This window comes from Chelonoidis abingdonii, chromosome 17 (genome assembly GCF_003597395.2).
Source record: "Chelonoidis abingdonii isolate Lonesome George chromosome 17, CheloAbing_2.0, whole genome shotgun sequence".
Classification (NCBI taxonomy): Eukaryota; Metazoa; Chordata; order Testudines; family Testudinidae; genus Chelonoidis; species Chelonoidis abingdonii.
In genome coordinates, this window is record NC_133785.1 from 30,250,865 (window position 1) to 30,263,371 (window position 12,507).

At 43.2% G+C, this 12,507-nt stretch overlaps 1 protein-coding gene across 1 annotated transcript in view; it reads right to left on the reverse strand.

Annotated features, from left to right (window-relative positions):
* Positions 1-9,353, reverse strand: part of GXYLT2 (glucoside xylosyltransferase 2) — a 29,786-nt gene extending 20,433 nt beyond the window's left edge. Inside the window, exon 1 of the mRNA XM_075073296.1 lies at positions 8,864-9,353. Coding sequence (XP_074929397.1) covers positions 8,864-9,168 — 305 coding nt within the window. The 5' untranslated portion in view covers positions 9,169-9,353. The remainder of the gene's footprint in view (positions 1-8,863) is intronic.
* Positions 9,354-12,507: the final 3,154 nt, after the last annotated feature.

A 12,507-nucleotide genomic window follows, 5' to 3' on the forward strand; every position in this document is an offset into this window, starting at 1 on the left:
CTTCCTGTCTGCACACATCTGTACACACAAGTTACATTTAATTAACAGCACAGAAAGTCATTGATTTGCTTTTGAAGAGCGAGTGAGGTTTTTATTTAGATTCAGTGATTTTAAACCCAAAAGGGACCATTATCATCATCATCATCATCATCTAGTCTGACCTTCAGCTTTAAGCCCATTATGTCAGTTTGAGTAGAGCAATTTTAAGTTTTAGAATGTTTGACCAGTATATATAAAGGGAACGTACATATCCAAAACTGCCAGGTAAAACGCATTTTCAGAGGCCTTTATACTCATCATACTATGCTTCATCCTATTTCCATTGTCACTAACTCCAGTTAAAAAGTGACTAGTGATTTCACATGCTTCAACTTTCTGGGTGCCAAACTTGAGACACTTTCAAGGGGCCCGATATTTACAGAATGAGTGCCCAGCACTTTCTGAAAGTCAAGCCCCTTTGTAACAAACAATGATACCTAACTCTCATATAGTGCTTTTAAGGCATCTCAAATTGGGAACACAAAATCAGTAGCCACTTTCGAAAACTTTGGCCTTTATTTTTGGCATTTTTTAGTACAGAAATAAAGCCATTCCTAGAACACCTTCCTCTTGGTTCATCCTATTTGCGTGCCGATCCGAACCACACTAACGTTCTGCTATCCAGATGCATAGAAAAATAAGTAAATCACAAGCATCACAGTTATCACTGGGTTGTTCAAAAAGATAAAAGTGATATCACTGAAGTGAGGCAATAAATCCTAGTCTGGTCCCAGCTCAATATACACAAACTGACATGCACACAATCAATCAGTACAGCTAATATTACCAACAAAAGGCCTAAAGAAATAACAAAGAGAAAATGGCAAATTAATTAATAAAGCTGTGGATATCTCTTTCCAGAAACTAACATAATGTTCATAATGACCACAGCATGATAGCTGTTGTCCTGTACTGCAGAATAATCTGCTTATAACTTTTAGCCACCACTACTTTACTGACTGCACAAAGCAACATGTTTCATTAATGGTTTAAAAGTCTTAGTCTTTAATCATAATTAAACCTCAATTTCAACAGTGTATAAATAATGAAACACTACATTTATGTGAAGTAGTATTTACTTTCCAGACTATTAGTGTAAAAACCACTGAATTATTAAAATGAATAATTGGCTCCTCATACAGATCCTGTTTCCCTCTCCCTCCTCCTAACCATCTCTTTAATGTTTCCTCTTAATTGAGTCTCTAAATCAAGCCATATGTAGAATATAAATGTGAATTATTTTGCTATAGCTTATGGCCAAGGACTTCTGTCGGAGCAGGACAAAGCTCTAACCTCGTATTAAGACATTTCAAGTCCCTGTGCCAAAGCCCACAGCGCTGTTGTGCGCATTTTAACCACTATCAATTCTCGGCCACAAATGCAGAGAGTGAACTCAAAGGAAAATCTCCCAAGCCGTGTAAAAATGATCTTCCAGCCAAGGCATGCTCAGCACAGCCTCAATGGGTTCAGCCTTTTCCCTTTTGGTCCACCTAGTACAGCTGCTGTCTTCAGGCCTGGTCTACACTTAAAACTTAGCTACGTCACTCAGTGCGGTGAAAAATTTCATACCCTGTGTGATGTAAAGTCGACTTAACCTCTGCTGTCAATGCAGCTTGGTTGATGGGAGAATTCTCCCATTAACCCAGCTACCACCTCTCCAGGGGGTGGATTTACTACAGTTACGGAAAAAACCCTTCTGTCACTGTAGAAACTATCTACAATACAGCACCACAGCTTTGCTACTGTAGCACTTGTAGTACAGACACTCTCAGTTTCAGTCTGGGCAGAAGTAACATACAGCATGTGCGCATACCACAAGTCCCTTGTCTAGATAGGGGATCACGCTAAATGGTTACCTTTGCTTGAGTATCAGGTTAGCAAGTGGTAGACTGGATCAGCTCTTACATGTCACCATGGGTTGTGAAGAGAGATAGAGAGTCAGATCCTCAACGTGGGTAAACTGACGGAGCTTCATTAACTTCAACGCAGGTAAAGCCATTTACCTCAGCTAAGGATCAGGCGCAGAACCTGGGACACTCAGCACAAAAAGCACAGGTCTCTACCACTTAAGCTAAAGAAGAAAATTCATTAGCTGTTAGCACCAGTAGGATATTATCCTCTGTGCAGAAAAGCCACTAGTGATGGACACAACACACTTAGCTAGTATTACAGGCTGAGCTTCCAAAAAGGAGGAGGAAAGATACACTGTTAGCTCACTTAACAGAGTTGTTATTTTGGGACAAGAGAGGTCTATTTTGAATCTGGGCCGTGGTCTTGTACACAGACCATACTTAGTGAATCCAGCCTTATATAAAGCCTTCTCTAATTGGTTGTGTTTGGTTAGTGTTTAACCATTAATTGGCACAACTACATTTGGAAGCAGACAGTTTTCTCACACTTCGGTTGGAAACTGCTACATCCGTCAATAAGATGATTGATGGAAATTAAATGCCTCAAAAAAATGCTTTAACAAAAAAATACATTTTTGTTAAATACTGTGGTAACCTTCATAAAGGCTCTAGGATTTGTTTAAGAGAGACATAAGCAGTTGGTAAAGCAAAAGGCAAATACTGATTTTATGAAGTCACCAGTTTAAAATATTAAAATATTTTCGTTATGGAGAGGCATACCGTCCCTATGAGGCTTTCAGCAAGTCTTTAGGATTTTGTTTCCTCATCTGTAAAATAGGGATTATAATAATAGCTACCAGCCTCACAAGGAGTCTCGTGGAGATTATTCAGCATTTTGCAAATGACTCTGATGCTATAAAGCACTAGATTATTATTAGCAAATTCTTACTCTGTTTGTATATTTGTGTTCATTCATTGATAATCTGATGGACTGGTCATTGGATTGGTCACTGAAGTAGTTACTTGTTTTTAATGACTGTTACACATGGATTTTATAATTCTCTTTCCATTTTAAAATTACTGGAATATTTAATTTTAAAATACTAGAATCACATGGGTCTAAAGTAGATGACATTTGATGGGTTTTAAAACAGTCAACCAAAGTGATTACATAAAATGAGAGGTTTCTGCTATCTTGATCTCCTTTTACTAAGCCCAATAAATAAACCTAGTTTGCATAGGTGGATTTAGGCAGAGCGGGGAGCAGAAGGAAAAACCAGGAGAAAAGAAACAGACAGATAAGGATTAATTCAGAACAGAGACTTCCATACAGTATCCATGTAAGACAGATTCAATATGCCATCAGCAGCCTCATTACATACTAGTCCAAGCACAGATAGCTTTAATATTAAGCAGTAGTGCTTAAAATAAGTACTAAATAAAGCCTTGACAAGCACTTGCAAAGCATATCATAAACATTCAGCATCTGTCATAGAAAAGTTTAAGCCAGCTCTGTTAGCACCCAATAGGGTATATTAATGCTATCAGCATTAGGTCCCTCAAGGATACAGCATCACCAAACCCTAGCAGTTGCTTAACTGTTGGCTTTAACACTGTTTGTATTCATGGTCTCCTTGGGTGAAACAGAAATAGTGGCAAGAAACTGAGCTCCCAAGCACAGCAGTATACTTTCCTCTCCAGCGGTTTAGATTAAATCTAATTTTCTCATTTGTCACAGCCAGAGGCTTGAACATAATCAGACCATCACCTATCCAGAACCAGTCCAGATCCATACAAGACAACACATCTCTGCCTCCTTACGCAATCTGCTACTCTATTCAAGCCTGCAAATTTTCCTAGAGGAAGGCAAATTCCATGCAGCATTCCTATAGGATGCTATGTAATACTTTTTAAAAGCCTCATGTTATGATCTCATCATATCTCACAAAATAAATAGGGTTAAATTTAGGCAGAGTTGACCCAAAAAGGAATACCTCACAGGGACTAGTGATTCATTAAATAAGCTTCTTTTCTGTGAGTCAACACTGAACCAATGGCTGTGGTAAAGGGATAGAAGAAGTAAAAAAACACATTCAATGACACTTAAATCACTACAGATGCTCAAAATTTTCTGAATTAAAAATATGATCATTTTTTCCAACCAGCTATACATTAGACATGATTGAAATTTTTTGACAAATCAAAAAAGTTTTTTGAAATTTTAACATTTTTCTGAATTTGAGAATAGGTGGAAAAACAGTAAAAAAAAAAAAAAAAAAATTAAAAATTCCCACTTTTTTATTTTATTTTATTTTATTTTTTTTTACTTTTGCTGTTTTGGGTTGATGAAGATCCAACCAAAGTTTGTTTTTAAAAGTAAATCTATTATACTACATAGAGAAAGGTGTCATCTAGTAAGATGCTCTTTCTTTAAAGGAATACTTTTGGGAGGACTAAACATGTTGACAAGTTTCTTTTTAAGATTTTGCAGTCCCACTTCCCAAATCTTGCCACCTTGACTAACTATAGATCCTAGTTTGTTTGTTTTTTCTTCCTTAGAGGTGAGACAACCTTTTGCATACCTGGGGCCAGAACCTGCTAACCCTCATTCACATCAGTAATCCCACTGAAAGTTATGAGATTCATTACTCACAAGTGTAAGGATTCACAAGATCAGCCAACTGAACTTTAAAAGCACAACAGAACTTTGCAAACAATGCTGAGCTTTAAGAGAAGCTTGCAAAAAATAATCCAAAAACCATAATTAACCAAAACAGAACAAGTGGGGATGTTCAGTGCTGTCCTTGGAACTTCAGCAGATGAATATATGGGCTCAGTGAAGGCCTCACCTTCTAAAACCCCTTCCATGCTAGGAAAAATGGTATCTTTTTAAAACTTTAAAACAGCTAACATGTTTTAATCTAATAATGTAGACAGAGCAAGTGGCAGTAGCTAACACATTAAAATTACCATTTTAAAACACGATAGCTATTACTTTTTAAAAACAGGCTTTTTTCCTATCATTGACACAATATAATGCCCTGTCTACATTAGCAAAAAAGATGCAATTCCCCCTCTCTCCCCTTAATACCCATGTAGACAAAGTTTCATTTCTTTAAGATCATTTGAGCATACCTAGAAGGTCTGTCATATTGCAGCCTACCTACTTACAGGTCAAATGGTTTCAAAGGTGTGAATGATGCCCTCTCTACAGATATGTTAAAGGAATTATGGGACTGGGGTTTCAATCAGGTTAGCTTAACTCAGATGAAAAAATAAAACCACCTTTTTTTGCCCATGTAGTATGGCAGTGAGCAAATGACCTAAAGCCCCAATTCATCAAGTTACTTAAACTTGTGTCTTAACTGTAAGCATATGTAAGCCCCAGCGAAATGCATGGGACTACTCACATGCCTAAAATTAGACATAGGCATAAGGAATTTACCGAATCACAGCCTATTTCTCCAGGGCCTGATTCCAGCCCTTCGAAATTAGAGACTTGATGTTGACTTCAATGAGCTTTGAATTAGGTCCCTAGAAACCAAGCAGATCATCTCTGCTACATGGCTGGCTGTCAGCAGGCTAGTGAGAGAGAAGACTAGCCCAGGGGTTCTCAAACTTTGTTGCACTGTGACCCCCTTCTGACAACAAAAATTATTATACGATCCCAGGAGGAGGGGACCGAAGCCTGAGCCTGCCCAAGCCCTATCACTCTGTGGAGGCTGTGGTAATCTAGCCGTCCAGTCCCAGACCTGGACTTTAGGGTCCACCAGTCTGGTCCTGTCCCAAATCTGGACTTTTGCGTCCAAAGTTTGGGGGCTTACCTGAAACTCCCCCAAGCTCACTACCAGCTTGGATATTCTCGCTGCCACCAGATCAGGAATTAATCTATGGGGCCTGATCCCCCCTTTCCTCTCTCTGGTGTCCCCAACCCTCCCTTGGTGGGACACCCAGATTCCCAATCCCTTGGATGCTAAAAGCAGGGAAAATAACCCCTTCCCCCTCCTTCTCAGGCTTGCCTCGCGGCTAACCTGTGTGACCCAAGAAACCAGCTTTTCTGCTTTCCTCAGGACAATGGAGATGCAAAATACCCACAGCTGGGCTCTGCCACCCCCCTTGCTCCAGGAACGAGGAAAAACTGTAACCACCAGAGAACAGAGAGAATTCTTCGTCTCTTTCCCCGTAGTCTGCTCTTTCCCTGGACCCAAATAGGAAAATAGCCCACAGCCTGGCTTTTCCCTTTGCCTCCCTAGGAAAAGAACTTTCACAAGGTTTAACAAGAAAACTTTATAGAAAAAAAGAAAGAAAATATAAAACAATCATCTTGCATTAAGAAACTCAATACAGGCTCTTGCTTATAAGAAAATATAAAGAAACAGTCTGATTTAAAAGATAGCCCAATTAAACCAGCACAACAAATTAACATACAGGTAAATACACCCCAAAGACCATCATAGCTGAATTACTTTGCGGTTCCTGGGTACTTACAGATGTTTAGAAGAAGTATTAGGAGAGAATTAGAAGAAGACTTGTTTCCTCATAGCTAAGAAAACAACAAAGACCCCGAGTACACAAATTCCCGCCCCTGACTTTAAACAATCCAGTTCTCTGATTGGTCCTCTGGTCAGGTGTTCGGTTACCCTTTTCAGGTAAAAGAAACTTAACCCTTACCTTACCTATCCATTTATGACAGAGGCCCAAAGCCGAAGCCTGAGCCCCACCATCCCACGTGGGGCGGGAGGGGTCAAGGCCCAAGAGCTTCTGCCCCAGGCAGGGGGTCTGTAACCTGAGCCCCGCAGCTCAGGCTGAAGCCCTCAGGTTTCAGTTTCTGCCCTGAATAGTGCGGCTCAGGCCTCAGCAAGTTTAAGCCAGCCCTGGCAACCCCATTAAAAGAAGGTCGCAACCCACTTTGGGGTCCCGACCCACAATTTGAGAACTGCTAGTCTAGCCTAAATCTGGGTCTGCCACTGGTCTTCTAACTATTTAGAGAAATAAGATTTTTTTTTTTCCTAGCCATGACATAACTTTTACATACTTTGCAAATTATACCCTGACTTGAACTGAGTAATACTCTTTGGCAGTTGTCCCAGAAAAAACAATGGAATGGCTAGTGCCATAAGGAACTGATCAGCAAGGGTATCAGAATTGAACCCTATCTGCTCCTGCTCCCAATAAGTTCTATGACAACTCCAATTAACCTCAGTGGTGCAGGATCACGCCCTAAGAGCCCAGACATTTAATGAAAGCAGAAGAAAATGCAATGTTTAAACACAGCATCTTTACTTTTTTTTTTTTTTTTGGCAGTGCTCCTGATTAACAATGTTTCCTTGTGCAGACTTTGTAAAAAGTACTTGAAAATTCAATTCATAAATAAAGTCCAGATAATGTCAAATTTTTAGAACATGAGATGATTCTTATTCATTGAAATGAGAGGGCTGTTTACCCTCTTCTGAAAATTTGGCTACTTTCACTCTTCATTCTTTTACTGTAGTCCATGATTTCCATGATAATCTAAGAGATATGCTCCAAAGAAAAATGAGTCCAGGAGTTGCTAATGTAAATAATCCTGCTTTAATATATCAATTTGAATTCTGTTCATGATCCAGTCACAGTAAACATCATTTGCACTCAGTATAATACAATGCTTCTAAGAAACCAACTGCTTTCATAGCTTAAAGAATAAGATCTTATAAAACGGGACAGTCTTTCATTCAGAACATCTTTGAAATCATGAATCAAAGACATACAAAGTTCATTTGATAGTTTAGTCACATTCATCATACTACAGCTAAAATGCACAGGAGAAAAAGAGTAGTCTATCCACAGAAAAAAACAGTGCAAATATTTTTACTTTTCTGATTCATAATCATAGTAACTTTTTTTTAAAAATCCAGTTGCAAAAGATTTTAAAAGCCAGATCATATTAATTCAAACATCATTTAGCAAAGTTTTCCTAACTCTACTCATATATAACAAGATTATTCATTGTTTTATCTGTTTAATTCCAAATCATTCTATAAAATACATTAGAATATTACAAATGCCATATGCAAATAGATATTTACCTTTCATCTGATTTCATTTTGTTTTCACTCAGCTCCAATACAAAATAAGCACAAGTTTAGCCTTTGAGATTGACAGAAGTTTCTCACCTATTTGTAATCTATCACTACCAAATTACACATCTTTAAAAAAAAAAATCAGCCTTATACTTCAAGACCACCACAAAACCAGTCAGAAAGGTTTTGCTTATAAAGGCTGCTTTCTCCCGAAGGTGAGCCACACACATCTGTTACCTGTACAGAAATGGGAATTCTTTTCTACAGGGTTAGAAACAGAACCGTTGCATGACACCGCCAAACATTTCCAGGGGGTCTCAGACACTGGTGTTTTAAGGAAAAGTCAATTAAAAGACAGGCGAAGCAGTTTATACGCTTACAATTATTGCATGCAATGCAACTAATGCGTGGCCTTGCAACCTAAAGCGGGAGAGAGCGTGATGTAGTTGCCAAACTCAAGAGTGAAAAAACTGGGCTATTTGAGGAGGAATTACAAAGCAAAGGAAAGGGTCGGTGCGCGACTCAAACCAGAGGGATTAAAGGTAGTGGAAGGAAACTGAAAGCTCTTCCCCAGGAAAGTGCATTCTAGTGCAGTTTTGCCACACTAGACCCATGAGGAGTCTAACGCAGAAACTGACCCGGGGCATCGCACAGCCTGCAGAATGCATTGCCGTGGCTGCTGCTCCAATGCCAAGATATTGTGGACAGAGGAAGGCTCCCGCTTCCAGCCAAGGAAGCTCCGATCCAAACGGCTGCCATCCGAGCCGCAAAATGAGGATCTCTCACGAGCCAGTGGATGTCTAGATCCCGGACGAACCCTCCCTGCAAACTCACCCTGGAAATTTCCCTCCTCCCCCAGTCCCCTATTGTTGCCGCCAAGCCAGGGAAAAACAAAACAAAAGCAGCAGCATTTACCGAACGTTTGCAAACTTCCCTCTCGCAGCACTTCGCTTGCCGGGGTTTTTGCCGAGACGTGGCTCTCGCTTGGAAATCTGAGCGGCTGCCGCGGCCGCCTCCGCCTCCTCCGGCGCTGCCCGGACGGGCTGGAAATGTGCAAAGAGCGGGTGGGCGCGGCCCCCAGGTCCGGAGGAAACGGGCAGCCAGCGAGCGTCTCCGGGCCCTTTCAGCGGCGGCTCATCCGCGTTGCCCACGAAGAGATAGAGCAGCAGCAGGGTCCCCAGGCACAGCAGGATGGCCACCACCTTGCAGTAGAGTTTCATGGTGCGGCGGGAGGGAGGGAGGCAGGCTCAGTCCCCGGGGAACGCCTCGCACGGGCTCCTCATCCCGCGCGCTGGCCGGCGGGAGCCAGACGCGACACCCTGGGGGTGGCGGGGCGCAGCCCAAGGCACCGTGCGCAGGCCCCCAGCCCGGCTCGCATTGCTGCGGCGCTGGCGGCTCCCGGGCCGGGGGAGGAGAGGGTGAGCCGGGGCGGAGCTCACACCTACCGTACTGTGTGGAATAGCGGCTCTCCCAAGCTACGCCCCGCGCCGCAGAACTGGTCACAGGCGGCCTTTCCGGAAGGGGGGCGTCTAGGCTAATGGTTAGGGCAGGAGACTAGGCGTCGGGGCTCTAGGAAGGCAGAGGGATCTAGTGGTCAGAGCAGGCAACGGGGGAGCAGGGATCGGGCTCTGGTCCCACGCCCTGTGCCACCGGGTGCTTTGTCTGGGGTGGGGGGAAGTCACCCGGGGATGGCTCTTGTAAGTGCTCGGTGCCAGCCCCCATTGGGAGTTCTGGGTCTGGGGGCTGCTGGGGTTGGGGCTTTCCCCTTTCTGTGCCTCTCGTCCCGCCATCCATAAATCAGGGATGCTAATACTGAAATAAACCTACAGCCCTCCAGGAGTTCACAGCTGTCCCCCAAGGGTAGGTCTGCGCTGCAGCAGCAGGTGTCATTTCCATCCGGGGGAGTCATACCTGTGCTCACTCCCATGGCGCTAGCATGCTGGAAATAGCCGTGCTGCTGGGGCACTGAGCTGCCAACCCCTTGGGTTGCACTCGGGCAGCTAGCTGGTGCTGCTGCCCGTGTACTCACACTACTGTTGGTACAGTGCTAGCTTGACAAAGGTAGCGTAGGTATGTCTACCCAAGCCAGAAATCACACTCCTACCTGCAGCGTGGACATACCCTAAACGGAATGTCCTGGCCCTGCAGAACTTCATGGTGGCAGCAGGGACAGGATTCCAGTCCTCTCGCTCCAAAACACAGGCCCTTGCCCTTCGAGCTCAAAAAGAATCCCCGGTAGCAATTAGTATAGGTCCTATGACACACAACTGTGGAATTCTAATTCCGTACAGACTAACTGGTTCATTAGAGCACTGTCCCACTGCCAAGAGGTGTTTCACACATAATTCACAGTTAGAGACCCTTTGGTCAGGGATGCAATCAATGTAAAAGTCCAGTTTGGTGGTGAGAACAGGAACTGAGAATCGGGATTCCTGGGTTCTACCACTGACTTATGGTGTTTCCCAGGGCTAAACTCATGACTGGCAGGTCCTAAAAGTGCCATGGTTATGTGAGTGTGTATGTAGGGTGTGGAGGAGAAGCAGTGGATGGGGATATATCAGTCCGTCAAATACATTTCTTCCATCTGTGCTGCCAGACTGGGAAATCAGACACTGAGATGCTATCTACTATGCACCTCAACACACATCCGCACCTTATCACACACACCATTCACGTCCCACTTGCCAGAGGTAGATTATGATGGGTGGTGAGTTGTGAAATTTTCATGGGAGTGCAGGAATACAGGAATCCACTTACCTTTCTTGTGCTTTGGACTTGCCTTGCTCTGACTGAGGGCAGGTTATTTCACCCACCAGTACAAGATCAATGGAGATGACAGTGTTGACCTATCTTACAGATTAGGGAATCAAGCTCAGTGAGGTTTGTAATCCTGGGATGAAAGGTTTTATAGAAATGCAAGTATTAATATTATCCCTTTGGGCTAGAATTTAGCTACCCAAAGGATGGAGGCATTATAGTCACAAATCTCTGGAGTAACATAGCTGTTCTAGGGAAATAGGGCCCCCAAGTTTTCTCTTTAAGGGTGTGTGCTTGATACAAGATCTGCAGCAGAGCCACAGCTGGCCCAGGTCAGCTGACTTGAGCTCAAGAAGCTCCGGCTGTGGGGCTTCAAAACTGCAATGCAGATGTTTGGGGTCAGACTGGAGCCCCGGCTCTGGGACTTTCTCCACTCAAAGGGTTGCAGAGCCCAGCTCCAGCCTGAGTTTGAATGGCTGCACTGCTGTTTTATAGACTTGCTGAGCCTGAGGCTAGGTCTACACTGGAGAGGGGGTGGAGTCGACCTAAGATATGCAACTTCAGCTACACGAATAGATTTACCTGGCTGTGAGGACGGCGGCGAGTCGACCGCTGCCACTCCCCCATCGACTCCGCTTCCGCCTCTCGCCGCGGTGGAGTTCCGGAGTCGACAGCAAAGCGATCGGGGATCGATTTTATCACGTCTACACTAGACGCGATAAATCAATCCCCAATAGATCGATCACTACCCACCAATCCGGCGGGTAGTGTAGACATACCCTGAGTCAGCTGACCCAGTCTTTTACTGTAGTGTAGACGTACCTTAAGACACATTTAATTCCTGAAACAAACTGGAATTGTGTCTGCTCAATGTTGTCTCATGGTTTCATTGAGTATCTTTAAGTTATTTGTGTAGTACTGAAGTATGGCTGATGGCTCCTGATGCCCTCAGGAAAACTAAATGTGTTCCTCTGGAGACTGTCTCAACGGCAGGCTTTTAAACCAAGGGCTAGCCCCTGCAACACTTACTAATTTGAGAAACCCCACTGAAATCACAGCACTGCTCATGTGAGTAAAGGATAGGCCCCAGATAAATAAATAAGCCAAGTTGTTTCTATTTTCTGAAATAACGCCTACACTCCACAGTGTGTTTTTTCTTATACCAGACTCACAGGTAGTGAAGGAACCAGGGCATTGTACATGATGCATCCAGTGCAAAAGAGTGAGATGACTAGATATTCAGTTCCATATGTTACAATACCCTATGCTTTTAAAATCAGATTTGCTTTTAGGATCAAATCCTGCCAAAATGAGGAGTAAGAATGGCAGGAGTTGGATCTTCACACGTAAAGAAAAAACGTTGAGAAAAGAACATTGTCAGTCACTCCGCTGAAAATGTGAGAACTGATAAAGAATCTGACAGAAGTCATTTTGGAGAATCTCCTTTGGATATTCTGTTAGCTGCATTTCTTTTGCTTGACTTGAAGTTACAACTCTTTTCTTAGTTAAATAGATTGGGCCAGATCTCTAGGGCCAGATGAAATATGCTCAGTGAAGGAACCAGAAAGCTACGTTTCTGTTCCTCTGATCCTAATACGGACTGGAGACCAAGCCAAGGGCTGCTGTGCACTGTGTTGGCAAGAATGCTCCCTCAGAGCATTGCTGCACCGACAAGAGATTACTGGAGCCTAATGTGCTCCAAAATGATCCCCTCCTGCTTTCTGTCACATCCCTGATCCCCGACACCAAGGAAGCTACACCAGCTTTATGCGACCCAGGGAATCCATTGATATCCTGTCAGA